The 19,977-nt window shown below is 41.1% G+C and overlaps 1 protein-coding gene across 2 annotated transcripts in view; it reads left to right on the top strand.

Annotated features, from left to right (window-relative positions):
* GRIN3A (glutamate ionotropic receptor NMDA type subunit 3A) overlaps nucleotides 1–19,977 on the top strand; it is a 294,454-nt gene that overhangs the window by 112,538 nt on the left and 161,939 nt on the right. For both annotated transcript variants that reach the window (XM_047067179.1, XM_047067173.1), the window contains exon 3: nucleotides 5,074–7,099. In XM_047067179.1, coding sequence (XP_046923135.1) covers nucleotides 6,401–7,099 — 699 coding nt within the window. In that variant the 5' untranslated portion in view covers nucleotides 5,074–6,400. The remainder of the gene's footprint in view (nucleotides 1–5,073; nucleotides 7,100–19,977) is intronic.

Raw genomic sequence — 19,977 nt, 5'->3', positions numbered from 1 at the left:
ATATACTCAGACAGTGAGAGTCAAGTAACTTTATGATTATGTTCATCCTTGTACATTAGCTAGATAGTGGTCCCAGAGTCAGCCAGGCCTGATCATTATGCTTCCATTCACACTTGGAAATGGCAATGAAGATTATGGACTTCAGAGTCAGAAGATCAAATCTGATTTTGCTTCCCAGTTCTTAGCAAATGACTCAACTTCACCAAGTGCAAGTTTCATCATCTATAAAATAAGGATAATACCATCTATTTACATATTTAGGAGATCATGTAATCAACGTGTCCGGCATGTAGAAGTCACTTAAGATAATAAGCTCTAGGATGATAAAGATTTCATAATTCTTATCTTCTTGTGAAAAGCCTTCCTGAAAGCCTCTTTCTAAAGAAACAAAAACTGTTTTTTCTTAAACAAAATGCTTTTACAGACACAAAGCATAAGAAATACGAAGAAAGTAGCCTTTACAAAAGTCCCTAATTCTTTGGCTACAGCTGTAAAATTTGTGCAGCAATGGGGCACCAAAAAAGGCCCTTAAAAATGTTGCAGTCTGTGATGGGCCAAGTTTTATTCCAAAACTCATTTGAATAAACACTAAATTGGGATGATTATTACAAAAAGAGAGAGAGTGACCGAGAGCGAGAGCGAGAGAGAGAGAGAGAGACTGAGACTGCCATATTGGCCTTTCCAAGTCCTCTTTGAGTTTCCTGTAGTGTGTCCTTTAGAAGAATCAGAAAATCCAAACACTCAGCTAATAATCCTGGTGGATGTTGAAAAGGCCACACACTTGTCACAACTGATAACTTACTCCCCTGACAATAACTAGACTGAAGACACCACAGTGTTCTTTTTCATAGCTGAAAGCCAAACAACTATTGGAAGTACATAATTTATAGATAGGTAATAGTCCTGGCCTGAATTTGGTTTCCTGGGTGTAGGTGATCATGTGGTACAAGAGAGGAGACATTCCCCTTTATATTTTCCAGTGTCATGGCAGTGCCTGAGCACTGCTTGAAAGAGATAAGACAAACTAATTTTTTGCTTTCTTTTCTTCACCCCATTTTCCTAGCTCCTGATGCTTTTTTTTCCTCTTATTCCAGTTCCTTGGGTTGCCTAAAACAACTAGTGAAATCCTACCTGGTCCTTTCTTATGTCCCCAAATCCCCTTATAATGTGAAATGAACTCCTCCTCCCCCATCAAAAAAAATTCCCAACAGGATATTCATTTTGCAACAATCAGGGTAAAATAATTTATCCTAATAATCCCATAATGATGAGGGGATCCCATACTTACATTTTTTGAAGAGGATGACTATTGCCAAAATTAATGCCTAGTTAGTAGAATAGAGAACAGTGTTACAGGTACCAAGTGAATACAGCCTTTTTTTAAATTGGGGGGACATAAAAAAAAGAATAATTAGGCTTTAAATAGATGAGCCGTTAGGATCTGCTTCTTCTAAGAATTGGAACTTGATCCAATTTTTTCATGATTCATTCCCTCCTCAAATTCTGTTACCATCACTTCTCTACCAACTCCACACATATTTTTTAAATTTTTATTATTAAGTATAGTTGATATACAATGTTTTATTAGTTTCAGGTGCACAACATGGTGATTCCACAGTATTCTATACATTACACAATACTCACCACAAGTGTAGCTACCATCTGTCACCACACAATGTTGTAATGGTGTTGTTGCCTATATTCCCAATGCTGTACTTTTCATCCCTGTGACTTATTTATTTCATAAACAGACTGGAAGTTTGTGCCTCTTCATCCCCTTCATTTATTTTGCCTATCCCCCCAGCCCCCTCCCTTCTGGCAACGACCACTTCGTTCTCTATATTTATGATTCTGTTTCTGGTTTGGGTATGTTTGTTCATTTGTTTTGTTTGCTTGTTTTTACCCAGAAGGATGCTCGTAACAACAGGGTCCCTGGCGATAGAGACAAAGAAGTTGATGTGGGAGAGGGCCACAATTTGGGCTTAGGGGTATTATTAGCTAGAGGTGAGCATGTTTTTCATCTGAATATTGATTTTTTAAAAACCCCTACAATTGCTAATATTGCATACAAGGCTGACCCAGAGATAGGAACATGTCATTTGATATTATTTCCATCCACAAAAACAAAGCTAAATATGGGTAGAACTTGAAAATTTGTCAGGGTATAGGCAAAAAGAAAGAAAAAAAGGTCATTTTCCAAACCTTTATAAAAATGTGACTGAACTGAAAGCCCTACAAAAAGCCGCCCACTCCCATGGAACTTCAAAGGGTTCACAGGAGTCCACACACTGCCATGTAGACAACGCCAAGAGCTGTCACCACAGCCCCAGTACAAAGGAGGAATCTACGCTTCAGGAGGTTAAATGTCACACCCATAGGGAAGCGGTGCTGAAAATAGAATCCAAGTTTCTGACTCCCACAGCATCATTCACCACAGCCTTTCCTGGGCTACTTCCAGAATATCTCCGCTTTTAGTTTACCCGTTGCTGGTACCAGAAAGCACAGATGTGCACAAAAGCACATTTTAAATTGTGAGCATTTGGATTTGTTTTTGTTTATTTGACTCTCCAACATGGGTTCTTAGATCAGTAGTTCTCATTTAGAATCTGGTAATAAAAAGAGCTTCATCTTCTCTGGGTGAGCCAATTTTGAAATTTGGCTGATTCTTGCTACCAATAATGCAGCTGGGGTGAACTTAGAATCTTGAATCCATGCTGCCACTCACTAACTATGCAATGACTTTGTGCAAATAATTCAACTTTTCTCAAATACAATTTCCTGTTCTATAGGATGGGAATAATAACACTAATCTGGTAAGATGGTTTTCTGATTTGACAGTAATGTTATCTCTCATACGCATTATTGCCAACAGCCTTATATCTGGTCTCCTGACTTCTACTCTTGCCCACGTTTCATCTATTATCAAAAGAGCAGCTAGAGTAGTCCTGTTAAAACGTAAGTCCTGTCACCCTTCTGCTTAACACCTGCCCCCATACCTTCTCATCCCCTTGAGAATAGAAACCAAAATTCTTCACTGGCTTGTATTATCTGCCACCTTCTCATTGCCTCTCTGGCCTGACCTGTCACCACTCTTAACCCAGAGCATGTTGCTCCAACAACTCTGAGCTCCTTGCTATTCCTCACACATACCAGAAATATTCCTTCCTCGGGGTCTTTGCACTTGCTGGTTCCTCTATTTGGAAATTCTTGTCTTGAATGTTTATATGAATCATCCCCTCACCTCCTTTAACCTCACCTCCTTTAAGTTTTTATTCAAAAGTTATCTTCTCAGAGGGGTTTACCCTGGTTCCCCTATCTAAAATTAAAGCCCATTCTCCTCTTAAAGAATTAAGAATTAATTTGCTGGTTTACTTTTCTCCTTTGCATCAAATGACATATTCCACATTTACTTCCTTATATCTTTTACTGTCTCTCCCACTAGACTATAAATTCAATGTCAGCATTTTGTTCACTCATTAAATATGTGACTTTGAGGGGGGAAAACCCTCAACTTCTCTAATCTTGAGTTTATTCATCTACCTCTGGAAGAGTTCTGCAGCAATGTTTGGCACAGAGTAGGAGCTTAATAAATGGTTGTTTGAACTGATGATTGACTCTAGAAGAGCTTTCAACATTATGACCATTGAACCATGAAAAAAGAGGAGAAGGAAAAGAAAAAAGGGAAATGTGAGGAAAGGAGAGAAAATAATCACGCCATAGATGTTCAGATTACAGTGATATGGATAAAAAGAACCAAGCGGCAGGCCTGGGTGGCTCAGTCTGTTGAGCAGCCAACTCTTAATTCGGCACAGGCCGTGGTCTCATGGTTCATGAGATGGAGCCCCCCATGGGGCTTTGTGCTGACAGTGCAAAGCCTGCTTGGGATTCTCTCTCTCCCTCCCTCTCTCTCTCTCGGCCCTTCCCCTGCTTGCATGCACACACACTCTCTCTCTCTCAAAATAAATAAACTTTTAAAAAAAGTTTTTAAAAATACTAATAAGAAAAGAACCAAGCAGCAAAAGAAAATAGAAAGGGAACCAGTGTATCATCATTGAAAAGCCCAGAAAGAAACAAAAAAAAGAAGCCCCGGAAGGAAGGGCTGTTCTTCACTGTTCACTCAGTATTTGCAAGATGTAGCTGTGGTTTATCCTGAGCTGGTACGGCTCTTTCCTGGGAGCCTTGGGAATCTTCCCTTCTTCTGTGAACAAGCAGTTCATCTGTTCCCTCAAGGTGGTCATGGACTTGAGAGGCCTAAAGAATGCCAGTGACTCTTAAGATCAAACTAACAATCAGACCCATCTATTCTTCATCACCATCTAAACATGTATGTAATGCGAAGTACATACTAAGGTAACCACTTTAGCGCACGGTCTGTTACACTCCTCAGTGCACATATACACAAACACATCTTCTCACTACACAACTAAGAGGTTCCCAGTTTTCCCGCAGTGCACGGGGCAGGAAATTCTATACTTTCCTTATTCAGATCCCAACTGATGGACTCTTCTGAAACAAGAAAGAGTCTCCAGGACCCACGCACGGGACGCACTCTAGGGCCTCAGGAGGGCCCCTGTCCCTTGTGGTTCATCCTTTATGATGACTCTCACTCTTTTCTTCTCTGGCACCCCAGCCTTGCAGCAGCCATTTTGGTTATCCGATAGGTTTTGCACTGAGATGCCTTTAAAGGTCTGTTTTGAGGGAAACGGCATGCACTTTTTATCCTTGTTGGGAATTTTATTTAGCTAGAGCCTCTTCATCCCAAGGATTTAAAGCCTGATGGAAACTTTAGCTCGTGAATCAAAACAGCCCTCCAGAGCTAAAAGCTAGCTGTATTTGCATAACAATTTAGCAGCTCCAAACAGCAGGGCAAGGTGAGGTGAAATAAATTGCCAAGGTCAGGGTTCTCTTGAAGTGGTATTGAAATTCAGAACTGTCGGTCCCCAGCCTTGCTCCCCCGCCCAAGGATGTGTCTCCTACCCTCCTTCTAAAGGATACCAAGGCATAAAATAAATTTACTGTACGCGTGGAAACCACAGTCCTGCCCTTACCCCTCTCTTTTGCTTCTAATTTCAGATGATTCAGATCCTGGAGGAAGAGACCAAATCATAACCCACTGACTCCACTGTATTACCATACAAATGAAAGACCTTACTAGAAACGGTGATCTGGATGGGCTCTTGGTCTAAACTAGAAACTACTGTTGACTGTGCTTGAAACTCTAAAAGTATTTTGAATCTCTTTAATTTCTGGATCAAATCATTGCTTCCAATTCACTTTTTAATTCCGAGAACCCCAAAACGTAGGGAACCCTTCAAAACCGCAAAGGCCCACGTGCCCGAGAGAAGGAAGCGGAGATTAAATGTGTAAATGATTCTGGCTTTCGTGCCCTTACTAGAAAAATCTTTAAAGCGACACATCGAAGAGAAGAGGCTCGTTCAAGTTGCAGCTTCTCAGAACCTATCCCAGCGAACCACTGGATTTAGGATTCCTCAGGCACAACTCGGAATTCGGAATTCTCCGCGGCTCCGAGACCTCGCCCTCTGGGGTCGCAAGGAATTTCGCAAACCGAGACGCGTCGCGGTTGCGGGGAGCGGACTTTCCGGGGGCGCGGGAAGCGCCACCCGGGAATCTCCCCATCAGCGGGCGTTTGGCGCAGCCAAGCGACAGGCTGGCGCCAGGGCTCAGCAACAGGGAGGCGCCGGCTGAGGCGGGGAGAACTTTGCGCTCCGAGCAGAACCACCCTTTGCTGGCCAGTCGCGTCGCTCCGCCGAGGAAGCAGGCGGCGGCGGCCACTGGGCGGAAAGGGGAGCGGAGCAAGGAAGGGAGGAAGTAGCGAGACAGGAAGAAAGATGAAGCCAGCGCTGGGGGGCCCCGCCGGAGGGTGGCCGACGGCGGAGCAAGGACGATTTGGCTTGTTTTTCGCACCCCGGGCGTGAACGCCTTCTCCTGAGCGACCCCAAGGAAATAAGGGGGTCTCGCCCGGGCAGAAAAGGGAAAGAAAAGAATCCAAGTGAGCGCATCGCCTCCTGGGTCGCGTTGGCCCCTAGGAACTCGGGCCGCCTCTCAGCCCAACCTCCCCGCGTGGCCGGACGCAGTGCCCGAGCCGCCCTGCAGATGGGGCGGGCAGAGAACGGGCGTCCAAACCGCGGGTGACCGGTGCCGGCCCGCCCGCCTGCCTGGCTCCGCGCAGGGACCGGGCGGGCGGAGGATGCGCGGCGGAGGGACCTGGGCGCGCTAGGCTCCAACTTGGATGGCCCGGGGACCGCTTCGGCTCCTGGGAGCGCTTCGCCGCGAGGAGTGAGCCGCCGGCGGGACCTGGGGGCGGAGACGTGAGGCAGCGGCTGCAGGGGGGCGAGCCGGGCGCACGAGGGGGCGCGCTTTCTCCCTGCGGGTCTCAGTAATGAGGAGACTGAGTTTGTGGTGGCTGCTGAGCAGGGTCTGTCTGCTGCTGCCGCCGCCCTGCGCTCTGGTGCTGGCCGGGGTGCCCGGATCCTCCTCGCACCCGCAGCCCTGCCAGATCCTCAAGCGCATCGGGCACGCGGTGAGGGTGGGCGCGGTGCACTTGCAGCCCTGGACCACGGCCCCCCGCGCCTCCAGCCGCGCTCTGGACGGCAGCCGAGCAGGCGCCCAGCGGGATGAGCCCGAGCCAGGGACTTGGCGACCCCCGGCGCCCTCGCCGGGCGCACGCTGGTTGGGGAGCGCCCTGCACGGCCGGGGCCCGCCGCGCGCCCGGAAGCCGGGGGAGGGCGCCGCGGCGGAGACCCTGTGGCCTCGGGACGCCCTCCTCTTCGCCGTGGACAACCTGAACCGCGTGGAAGGGCTGCTGCCCTACAACCTGTCTTTGGAAGTAGTGATGGCCATCGAGGCGGGCCTGGGCGATCTGCCGCTCTTGCCCTTCTCCTCCCCAAGCTCGCCGTGGAGCAGTGACCCTTTCTCCTTTCTGCAGAGCGTGTGCCACACCGTGGTCGTGCAAGGGGTGTCGGCGCTGCTCGCCTTCCCCCAGAGCCAGGGCGAGATGATGGAGCTCGACTTGGTCAGCTCTGTCCTGCACATTCCAGTGATCAGCATCGTGCGCCACGAGTTTCCGCGGGAGAGTCAGGTGAGAGGAGTGGGGACGCCGCTTGGGGGCCGGGACCTTGTGGAGGGGAGGGGGGACTTGGGGCTTTGCAACTTTGATAATGTTATAGGGGTCGGACCATATCCGTAGATGGTTGGTAGAAGGACCTCAGTAAAAGTAAAATAAGACAGTTTAAGTGCGGATGGAAAGAAAATGAGAGGTAGGGGTAGCAGATGGAAGAAAGGAAGTGGGGGGAATAAGCGAAAAAAATCCTCCTGTTTTGACCAGCTGAGCAACCCTAGTGGATGCTGGAGGGAAGTTAGAACTCAAAGTTCTGGATCGTGGAGAGCAATAGAGGTTCTAAAGACTAGCGCGGGGGTGGGGGGTGGGGTGGTGATGGAAGATCTCAGGCAAAGCTAGAGCCTTTCATTCCCTAGAGGAATTGAGAGCGCGTGGCGGGAAACGCAGCATCTGCTCTGATTCCTGTAGAAGGTGTGCCTGAGGCTTGGGCGGGGGTGGAAGGAAGAAAACATCCCTCAGAATTCCTTGAGTCAGTCAACAGAAAATCTGCAACTACTACGGAAGCAAGCGGTAAAGATGTGTCGTTAATTAGGCTTAGGCATTGGAATGCATTAGAAATATCTGAATGGATGGGAGGAACGCATTTGGGATTGGTGGTTTTTGGTTTGTTGGTTTGTTTGTTTTCCCCTATTTTCTTTCTGTGTGATGTGGGCTCAGAGACTGGTTGTATGCAGTTGCTGTGTTGAGCCCATTTCTGTCTCAATTATCTAGTAATAAAAAAAAAATCTAATTATTCCATTTCTTAGGGGTTAAAAAATTGAATATATTTTCAAGAAAAGAAGCTATTTGTGAACTTACTGTTGAAGATAGTGATATTGAGGACCTGAGGGCAGAGTCCTTTCAGCAATAGGAGTTTTCTGCATTTTGCTCATTTTTATGAAAATATCAAGCTAAATTTAGCCTTGCACAAAGTATTTATGAAACAAGTAGGTAATTGTTGTTGGCCTCATGTTAAAGATTGAGAAACTAAGGAAAGTTTTGGTCAGTGTGTTGATAAAAGAGTTCAGACACTGGAGAATTTCTGACTGTATATCATTTTACTATCCCTTTGGCCGAAAAAAAAAATTTCTAATCTCTCTTCCTCCACTTTTGATATATATATACAGAGATAAAAGCTCAAATGAGTAAGGCCAAATACAAGTGAAAAGTTTGATAGAATCTATGCATAAAATATCAAGAGAGCACTAAAGGTTTCTTTTTCTAGAAAAATGGATCTTACATTTTTAATCTTAGGAAGGCCGGGCACCCGTTACTTTCAGCAGTTGCCCAGAATATTTTATTTAATGCTGAACTATAGAGATTTGATCTGCAGAGTGCAGGCTAATTAACTTTTATCTAAAACATTTCCGTCACCTGAATCTGAATGACTATAGGCAGCAGATGGGAAGGCATGGAAAACACAGGTGCACCAGGCTGCCAATGGCCAAAGTGTTATAAACATGAAGTTGCATCCATAGGGTGCATCATTATTAATATATATGCAGAATCAGATTGAACGAAATGCGAGAGTCAGCATCGCTTGCTTCTCATCATTGCTTCTTTATTAATACTTCATAAGTTGCCAATAGTGTTCAGTCTCCAGACTCCATTCCATTTGTAGATTGTTTGGCAAATCATAAATAGCAAGAATTTTCCCCAAATTAGTGGTTGTCAGTTAGGAAGGAGATTGTGTTCCATGATGGGTTTGTGCAGATATAGCACAGTACAAGGGGACCAGAGAAACCATGAAGCAGCGTCTAGAATTGGACAACTTCAAAGCTTTAGGACTACTGTGGGAACAGTCTTCCAGAGACAACCCTTACAAGCTGACAATAAAATGAACACTCTGGCAAGCACATTTACTTCTTTATTTCAGATCAGAAATGTATTTTAAATCACATTTGTCACTGTTATTTTCATGGTACACATCTTGAAAGGGAGAGATTATTCTGTTAACTCAGATCTTGTTTGCCCAAGTGACGTTTTCTTTCATGTGTCTTTGTATTTTATATTCAAACATATCTAACTTGTCTTGCTTTTAGTATATCATTTAAATGTCATTCTACAATGTTCTATATTAAGAATGTCCAACTCAATGCCAAGTCACTATAATATGTAATTTTAGGAGAGGACCATAATCTGCTTTCAGCAAAAATAACTGATCTTTCTTTCCCTTGCTTCTCCTAAAAAGTAGACCCATACACACACTTGTGTGTGATTTAAACACACACACACAAGACAACTTGCAAAATATAAAACAATGTCAGAGTCCTTTTAGGCATTAAATAAAATGGACTTAATTTAGCCACCATTCTCAGTGAATTCTACTGCCCAGTGACCTAATACATTGATTGGGCCAGTGACTGAATAAAGGATGCTAGCAGAAAGTGGAATTCTCTACACAACCAAGTAGAATAAAATTGTGTCTCTTATTCAGACAAGTCAGAATTGCTTGGAGCAATCGCAGCAATATTTCTCTCACTTTCTTTTGTACTGCTAGTTTCCTTCATATGAAACCTTTAATTAATAAATAATAGTTTTGATAGTATTCTACCACAGCTCATGAATGGAAAGAGATACCCCTGAAATGATTAAAACCCTGAGAAAAGCATAATAGTTTTATTTCAGTTAACTATTTATGGAAACAAACACATTAATCATCAGCTTGTAAGGAACTAACTTTATTCAGTGTGGGAAATCCATTATGAGGAAGATAATAAACTAGCCACTTTGGAAGCCATATGTATCATCACCGCATAAATAAAAGCTTCAGACAGCATTACACATAGGATAGGGTCAAAGCACGTTTCCATCCAAAAAATTGACTTTACTCCACACTCAAATCTCCACTTGAGGCTAATTCCTTATATTAAAATGATAATTTCTTCTAAATTCTGTTCCCGTGACCTTCAAATAATGATGTTGCATATGGATCCAGTTACCTTCACATTTAAGTTATATATAAAGTTCCTATAATTGTTCTTTCTTTCTCTTCATCCCCAAACTACTTTTTCTTTTAGGGTTTTTGTATAGTTTCTCTAAAGTTAACTTCTTGAAATTCACCTGCTCAGGTAGTGACAGATACATATTTCTTTCTAAAATGTTTATCTCCTGTTAATTCCATATTGGTTCCCTTAGGTAGGGTTAATGGAGTGATATAATTTGCTTAGATCCAAACTCTCATGCAATTAAAAAGTGACTGTGTCACTATTTTCAACTCCAGTTGAACATACCAACTGCAGTTTGCCTGTCTCATGAGTCATACATGCTGTAATCAGTCATATATGCTGTTTAGTCCCATGGAAATATTAAGTATTTCAGATGTTCGCCTTTCTCTGACAACACAGTGCTAAGTACAGAAGCTTATTTATTAGAATTTGGCTAGCATAGTGCCACTTTTGTATGATACAGGGACCAGAACAATGATACCACTAAGGTGCAGGTTTTCCCTCTATCTGAAAGTATACTTTACTATCTGAAAGTAAAACATTCCTATGAAACCTTTTGTAAGCCAAAATGGCATAAAGTGAAGAGTATTCTCCACTTTCCAAAAGTTCATGTAATGTCACTTCGCTTTAAGGAAAGACCTATATTAGCACCTGTTTTCCATAATGGAAAAAAAAATCAGAAGAGGATTTTCACTTTTATGAAAACAAAGTGGCATAATGTAGAGTTTCAGAAAGTGAGAGATACCTGTAGTGCCCCTTTACCCAAGGTTTTGCTTTCCACTGTCAATCATGGTCTGGAAGCAGATCTCTCCTCCCCTGACTTAGTGTCAAAAGGTCAATAGTAGCCTCACTGCATCACAACGCCTATGTCTTTCTCCTCACTTCATATTATTACATAGGCATTTTATCATTTCACATCATCACAAGAAAAAAGTGAATTTAGTACAATAAGATGTTTTGAGAGAGAGACCACATTCACATAACTTTTATTATAGCATACTGTTATAATTGTTTTATTATTAGCTATTGTTAATCTCTTAATGTGCCTAATTTATAAATTAAATTTTATTATAGGTATGTATGTACAGGAAAAAACCACAGTATTCATAGTATAGGTACTATCCCTGGTTTCAGATATTCACTGGGGCTCTTGGAATGTATGCCCCACAGATAAGGGAGGGGTACTACTATGTATAACTTAGGTGCATTATTAGGGGACAAGTAAAGGACGTTTATTTTTAACAGATTTTCTCTCAACTGTATTGGTTTTCCTTGACTTGCTTCATGCAAAGCACTGCTGTCTGTCCTCTGAGGGAAATATATTCTTCTGCAATTCATGATGAATGGCTGATAGTAGCACCTAATTGTTGCTGACTTGAAGATAAATGATTTCAAATTAAATGTCAAGTGATACAAAACTTTTTTTAGAAGTGATCTTTTACAGATTCCTCTTGAGGAACAGAGACTTGGGACTAATTTGGAAGTTTTTATTTTTAATTTGGGGATTTTTTTAATAGTACTTAAAATTTTTTTTCAGATAAATAGATCAGAACAGACTAGCAGATACATTCATTGGGCAATTAATCTGTCTCACCCACTTTTCTTTGTGCCTTCCGCAGTATAATCATAGAGAATATTTGGTTTTGACCTTCTTTGACTCATCTTGGAGTTAATTTATGATGAATCAACTGAACTGAGTATCTGAATCATCTGAAGACCAATTTCAATGTCCCTTAATGTTTTATCTTTTGGTGTTGTGCAATCCACCATGGATTTTGTGCCATTAGATCTTATTTCATGAATACCTCCAGTCAAATTCCAATAATGTTGGTTAAAAGGGCACAATATAATGGAAGGTATATTAAATAATAGTCAAGACTCTCAGTCTACTTCTGCCTTTTACTGGCCATGTAATCTTGGGCAAGTGCCCAAGTTCTATATACCCATTCAAATGAAAATGAAAATGTGTTGCCGAGCTCCATGCTTATCAGTCAAAAGAAGGTACTTACCAATCTGACACAGTTGTTTTATAAATCAAATAAGAAAATGAAGTACTTTGGGAAAATTTATAGTATTAGCCCAATGACTGGTAGAGAGGTGTTGGTTATGATCTGATAAGAATCATCCAAGTCTTAATTCTTCACTAATTCTCATTAGTAGTTACTGATCAAATTGGGATGTGATTCACAGTGTAACATGTCTTCATTCTCCACCTTACTGTCTACTCCCTCATTTTCTTCCTCTTTAGAGAAAAAAAATAGTAAGTAGGTTTAGTCCTCCCCCAAAAAAGGGGGAAAAGAAAAAACTTTTAAGTATGTTGCACACTTGCCCCCAAATAGAGGACATGCCATAGGTACTATTTCTATACTGATGGCAAATTTTTACCTTTCGCACATCTAACACAGTTTCTAGAGCCTTAGGTATTGCCTTAGGTAGAAGCCTCAATAAGATGCTCAAGGTTTTTCAGAAATGTTGGTCTCTCACATTGGTCGTAAGTTTTTCCTGTGAGCAAACTTACAATAATAGATTGTTTATGAGACTATGGCCATACAGTTAACCCACTCCACCTACTATATCAGTAAGCACACTGGTTGGCTCATCTGACATTATTTTCACAGCAAGTCTTTCTTGATGAGAACAGCAGTGTGTTGGTCCATTCTGGCACAAGCTCCTTATCTCATCATGGATAGATTGCAAAGAGTTTGCAAACCAGCTACTTTGAGTACCACGGCCCTAGACAATTATGTGGGGCTCTCATAGCAAGGTATTGCTCAATTTGGTGTCATCACTAAATGTAGAGATGAGCACCTCATCGTCTCTTCTCCTGCCTACTCTAGCTTCTGCCACTCACATACACAGAAAATTAGAGGAAGTGTAGAGCACCAGAAATGAGATGCTACATCTATAAAAGTAGGCAAGAAGGAGGAAAGAACATCTCAGCATCTGCCATGTTGCTTTTGGAGAGAATGCATGAATAACAAACTAATGGAAATCTTTAAGCCACTGATTTGTCTTTCTCAGATCTTTTCTTTATGGGGTAGTGGGAGAAAAGAGCAATGGGGAAAAGGTGAGCAAAGAGTAAGCTAGCTGTCTGCCCCCACTCTTGCCTCTTCCCTCCCCTTCACCCAACCTAACACCTCAGCCAGATTTTCAGGTCTCCTTCTGAATGGGCATGATTCAGTCACTTTCAGAGGACACTGTGATCTTCTGCATTGAGGGAGCAGGTTGATCACACGGACCTGGACTGGTATTGCGTCAACTGGAGTAAATACTGATACTGAAAGGCTAGTATCTGGTTTAGCCAGCGATGGTCTACTGGTAGAGATGAGCCTTCAGAAGTTCAAGTAGTAAAGAATTAAGCAGGATGACTTCATTTTTAGTCAGGCTGAATTATGCCCAATTGTTAGTCTTTGAGTCATACGTTTAGGAACAAACTAAATCATACATATTTTTGTAGCATTTATGCTTTTCAAGTCTTCACAAATGTGCTCACAGAATCCTCCTAACAGCCTTGTGAGGTAGAGAACAATGAATAGAAAACATATAGGGTACTAGAGAAAGCTATGCATTATAGGAAGTGAGGAGTCACCAAGAAGAAAAACAGACTAATAGCTTCTTCTACATTCAGTGTATTTGTTAGCCTACAATCCAAGAACAGACGGATCCATCACTGCTTTTGAATTACCTCAGAAAGAGGATAAAAGAGAGCAATATATACTTCAGGTTTGATTGTTAAAAGCATATTTCACACTAAATAACCAATAATGGGAATTGAATTAAATGAATCATGATACAGTTTTACAGTGGAGTTCTATATACCCATTCAAATGAAAATATATTGACATATATAGAGAAAAAAATTTTATAATGTATGTAAAGTGTGACCTTGATCCTATAAACGATGAAGTCTAGAATTTTATTTATAAAAATGATAAATGTGATTGTAACTGGATGATCTATGCTTCCCTATCTGTGCTCCAGTTTTTTTTTAAAGTATGTATTACCTACATGATTAAAAATATTAAGAGAAAAAAAGACAAGTTACCTTCACCTTTCCTCACCAATGCTTTCAATACTTCAATATGAAAATATAGATTTTAGGAAAAAGTAAATTGTAGAGCATGTTTACATTTATCAAAGTCCTTTCCCATCTTTTTTTTTTCATTTTATTCTCACAATTACTTTGTAAGGTAAGCAGGACAAATAGTGTACCTTTGTTTTGCAAGTGAGACAATAATAACATAAATGAAAGAAATACAAAGTAAGAGTTAAGGGAAAAGGTTTCTGAGAGGCACAGACCTATGTCTGAATCTTAGCTTTACAACTTTCTAGACATTTTACCCTGGGAAATATGCTTCAATTTCTTGATCGATGAAATACGACTATCTCAGAAAGTTATGGCGAAGACAACACCATGTATGCGAAGTTCTAAGCATGGTACCTAGAGCACTGTGTGTTCTTACTATGTCAGTGATCGTTCTTTTAATACAAAGGGTTGGCATGGCAAGTTTAATAAAAACTAAAATTATCAGAGTAAGTCCTCAAATATCCTGGGTTGCTCTCCAGAGTACCTCCAAATGCATTTTCAATATGCACATGGTAGTCAAGCTTAGGAGATCCAGTTCCAGTGGACCAACCCTAAGCAAAGCAAAGAAATCTGCTGTTTTGAAACCCCACTTAGGGGTCCAATTCACTGAAGTGCATTCTCAGCTTAGGTATATGTAAAGTTGGTCAGCATTGAGGTGAACTTTGAGGTCTAGTTTCAACTAGTTGCTCCTTTGTATTGGTTCTCAATGACTGGATCTTTGGATTGGTTATGTCAGAGGTAAAAAATAATGCTCTATTTCTATTAGTCGGTGTAAGTGAGGAATTAATAACTCTTGCCTTTATCTACTAACCTAATTTCTCATAGGAGGCTCCCAGAAATTAAACTTAAGAAATAGTAGAACCATGAGCCAATTGATATGTTAGACTTCTAGAGGAAAATGAGGTTGTTAGAAAGGGCAGAGTCTCACTTGACATGGATTGAAGGTTCAGAAGTTTCCCATTTCATACAGGATTTATCTGTACTAAAGTAACTGATTTGTGGCATATATTAGCTCAAAAGTTTAGGGACAGTAGCACTGTTATATACTAAGGCTTACCCAAAAAAGATACCCATAAGGCAAACTGTGGTTTATTGAATGCTGACGATATCAAAACTGATGCATACAACTTTGAGGGACTTTTTAACCAACTGAGCCACCCAGGCACCCCTTTGAGGGACTTTTTAAATGCATATTGCTGTTCTGATTATAAAAGTCATGCATACATGTGCACTGCTTCGCATGGGTGTCCACAGATAACCTTGAGTAACATTTTGATATATTTTATTCTCTCAAGGCTAATGGTTTAAAATTTTTATAAACCATTGGGTACAGTTAAAGAAAGCCTTACTGTCAGTCCAAATGGGCTGGACAAAAGGACAGGAGAGGGGAAAATTTTTTTTTTGTTAACTTTCCAAAAAAGTCAGAGTTGATAGGGCCTTTTGAAACTTGGGCACTCTGAATTGATGGTATTTCTATATTAAAAGGTGGTATTTTCCTTTGTATGTGCAACCTAGCTTTATATTTTCAACATTCTACAAGTGGCCGTACGGTTCCAAACAATGGCTTGGTCTGGATCTTTCAGTGCCATTCCTAAGAATGACTTGGAAATGGGTTGCCACTACTGTCTTCTCAGTTTGGGATGGTCATTAGCAGAACTTCCAGTGTCAAGCACTTTCAGGGCCACACAACCTACATGCAGTCTCTTGCTGTTTTTTGTATTGAAGGCCCCAACCCAAAGCCAAACAAAAGTGGGGTTAATACTCTCCAGATTAAAAATAAAGAAATTTTATCTCATAAACAAAGTGAGCTGCTCAGCATGTCTTCATCTAACAGAATCACAATCTGCCTGTTGCAGAATTCCATTTGTTCAGTCCCAACCGGAGGTATTTAAATAGGGATTCCATTAAACAAAGAATTTGCTTCTATATAGTATGAATTTAATAGGTTCAGACAGAGAGCTGTTATTGTTTTGATACTATACAAGAAATTCATTTGAGTCACGTCACACACTGTGTTATACACACAAAGAAAAGCTTCAGTATATACCTGAAAATGAATGATAAATCCATGCCTGAATCAATCCAGTGTGCCTTCATCTGGTTGCAGGCACAGAGAGCCATCTAGTGTTCCCTAAAATACAGCTTTTAGGTAAAGCATCCTAGAAATCCAACCTGACAAGGCAGGAAAAGGATTCCAAAGAGCTTTTAGTCCATGTCCCAGCCTTTTAAGTCTGTAGGAAATCTAGGTTAATCCACCACAGAAAGGACCTTCTTTTGCCTTCTAAGAAGATCCAACAATCTCTGTTCTTGGCCACCGTACCTATAATTGCAGTTATAAACCTTAAAGTAAGACTATCTGAAAGTGTATGTTTCGAGGAGTTGGGAGGCAAATGTGAATGGCTTTTACCAACTCTAGGAAGGCAGTGGCTAATTGTTGTAGTAACTGTATTTACTATCACTTTGGTTTATAAAGCAACTTGAAAAGATGTAGCCATTTTATTGTGTTAAGCATATCATTTGCTCCTTTATGTCCAACTATAAAAATTTTATGTCCTTTGTGGATAATTCCAAAAATAAAAAAATACCAAAGAATAAAATAAAAATCACCCATAAACCCACAACCCAGAGATTTAGACATATGTATGTGTGGTAAAATTGGGATCCATGCTATTTTATGATTTTTAAAATGTATATTATAAACATCTTCCTGTGTCATTAATATTTTTTTCATTATTTTTAATGGCTATATAATTTGCCTTGGAATAGATTGTTTCATTTGTTTGACCGCTGTTGTTTGAATCCAGGTATTTCCCCCAAAAAATCAGTAACACTTTAACTAATGAGACTTTACCAGCCTGGTCCTTCTTGTAGTTTTTGGTGCTATGGAACATCCACTACTTGAGTTCTAGGACATCATCATGGTTGGGGTTTATTGTGTGTGTCTTTTTTTTTCTGACTCTTTCATTATCTTTCACTGATTATACTTGCTGTCTTTGACCACTTGTAGTAACAATCCTAAGGCTGTGCTAAAATGATAGCTACTAGCTCTATATGAAAACATTTAAAAACATTTAAATTAATTAAAATGATATAAAATTTAGAACTATCTCAGATGCTCTCACCCCATTTCAAGTGCTCAGTGGCCACATGTGGGTAGTGGCTACTGTATTTGACAGCACGAATACACAACATTTTCTGTCTTCATAGAAAGTTCCATTGGACATTCTATTGCTGTCAAAGGGCTTGCAGTTGTAAGAAGCAGAAACTCATTCTATGGAGCTCAAAAGTGAGGAGTTTATGCTGAAAACTGCAGGAAAATGACAAGGAAGAAAATTGCAGGAGCTGCTGGAAAGTGGTAGGGCAGCTACTCTCTGCCCGTCTTCTGGGGCCCAAAAGCTCTTCTTCTCTTGGCTCCTTTCTTCACATCTGCTCCATCCTTCTCTCTGGATACCAGCTTCTTCCTCTGCCCTGCCATGACTTCTGCATGAATGTGGTTCTGATTTACTATGATGATTAAATGTAGCCTGAACTCAGTAGGATTTACAGCTCTAATCATCTGAGCAGGGTAAGGAATTAGAGAATGACTATGGTTCGTCACCAAGGCCTATCTGAAGAGGTGACATCTGAACATAGAATGAAGTAAGAAGTGAATCATGCAAATTTCTAAGGGAAGAGCATTGTAAGCAGAGAGAACAAAAGTACAAAGCTCCTGAGGTAGGAATGAGCAGAGCAAGAAATGTTTGTTGAATAAATGAAAAAATGGGCTATCCTTAGGTACTATCCTTTATGACATTTGTGAGTGGGCACAGTTTCAAAGAAGGTATAACTAGTGAGGCAGTACCCAGATCTGGGGTACTCATATACATGGGTATTTCCCAAGGTTTGGACCCCTGAATTTGTCTCCTGGCATAGGGCAATACCAGGAATTTCTAACTGGAATTTCCAGTTCTATCTCATTCTCACCTTAAACTCAAAATATCTTCCCCTCTTACCTATAAACAAGAATTCTCATACCATCTTGGACCTCTCTCTCTTCTTCTCATCAGGTTCTGTTGCCTTCCTTTGAATACTTTCCATACCTTCATCCTTCCTTCTTTTCACAAGACATTAGCTGCTCCCATCAATATTCTTGAGTAGCCTCTAGATCTCTAGTTTCTTTCCCCCAAGCCATTCTACAGTCTTCTGAAAGCAAAGCAACTTCCATTCATTTATTCATTCTTTATTTTTAATTTTTTTAAGTTTATTTATTTTTGAGAGAGAGAGAGAGAGTGTGTGTGTGTGTGTGTGTGTGAGAGAGAGAGAGAGAGAGAGAGAGAGCGAGAGAGAGAGCAAGTGAGGGAGGGGCAGGGAGAGAGAGAGAATCCCAACCAGACTCTGCACTGTCAGTATGGGCCTGTTGCGGGGCTCGAACTCACAACCCATGAGATCACGATCTGAGCCAAAATTAAGAGTCGGGCGCTCAACCAACTGAGCCACCCAGGTGCCTCTTCATTCTTCATTTTTTATTCAAGTATAGCACACTAAGCTTCATGCCAACTCCCTGCTCAATGGCCATCTTACTATTGCAATATCATCATCTTTTTCCATGTCCCAACACTCCTGAGGGATGAAACACACACCTAATCACAATGATGCACACAAGAGTAATTCACAGAATTGGAGCAGGGTACACTGAGCTTAAGAGAAGTATCAGATTCTCCAAGTTTTGTGAGTATAGTTCAAGAGTATTCCATCCCTCATTCTCAAGATTCTGACATGCCTCCCCTGAAGCCAGAGAAACACAGGTTAATGATGAGCAAACTTACAGAATCTGGTCCTCAAGACCTTTCACAAACACATGCAAATAACTCTTTCCAATTCATGACATTCTTTTGAGATACAGGTGCCCAGAAAGCATAAAATCTCTAGGAATAGAAATGTGTGTGTGACATAAAAAAAAAAATCAATAGATGTAAATTATTATATTAAAAAGCATTTCTCTATTATATATCTATATAGAAAGACAGGTATATACCCAAGTTGTCATGATTTGCAGATGAATTAAGCTCCTATTCAGAATTGATTTTTCCATTGAAACAATGTTATCTGTGGCTGTTAAGACCTCAGGCCAGGCCACAAATGCCTGTTTGACCCATGCTATAAGAGAATTCTGGTAATAGTGTTTCTGCAGACGCTGAACACTATCTGTTACAGGCTCTTTTTGTTTGAGACCAAGGGGATATGGAGTGAGGAGGCCAACCAGAAGAACTGACTTTAAATTATCATTCCAGAGTGATCTGTACAGTCTTGGAAAACGTCTCCTGAGTCTCAGTTTTTTAATATTATAAATTATAAATAAATAGTCCCTCATTAAGCAGGTATTGGTTGTGTACTTACTATACTGTTTTAAAGAATCGATATGGGTTGCAGCAAATCAATGTACATAAAAACACTTTGTAAATTCAAATTTAAAAAACAGATGAGAAGCATTCGTACTGAAGCATCTGTTTCATCACGAAGACACTTGTAGTTCCGCTTTTGGAAAGCCAGGACATATCTTCTCCAGTGCTAATTTGGCCATGGGAATAGCCCACCCTTGTCCTGCCCTCCTACACTGAACCACAGTAATCCCACTGTAACTTCAATGGTCACCAGCAGCTGGAAAGGGAGGAAAGGAGGGCAGGGTGGTTTCACACTTTCCAAATGGAGACTTTAAAAAGTGCTCAGGGCATCTGGGTGGCTCAGTCAGTTAAGCATCCGATTTCGGCTCAGGTCACCGTCTCACAGTTCATGGGCTCGAGCCTTGTGCTGGGATTCTCTCTCTCCTGTTTTCTCTGACCTTCCCT

This window comes from Lynx rufus, unplaced genomic scaffold (assembly GCF_022079265.1).
Source record: "Lynx rufus isolate CCGP_SWC_20201006 ecotype Redwood Valley unplaced genomic scaffold, mLynRuf1.p SCAF_10, whole genome shotgun sequence".
NCBI lineage: Eukaryota > Metazoa > Chordata > Mammalia > Carnivora > Felidae > Lynx > Lynx rufus.
The sequence above is the reverse complement of the archived record's forward strand: the minus strand, read 5'-3'. Positions and strand labels throughout refer to the sequence as shown.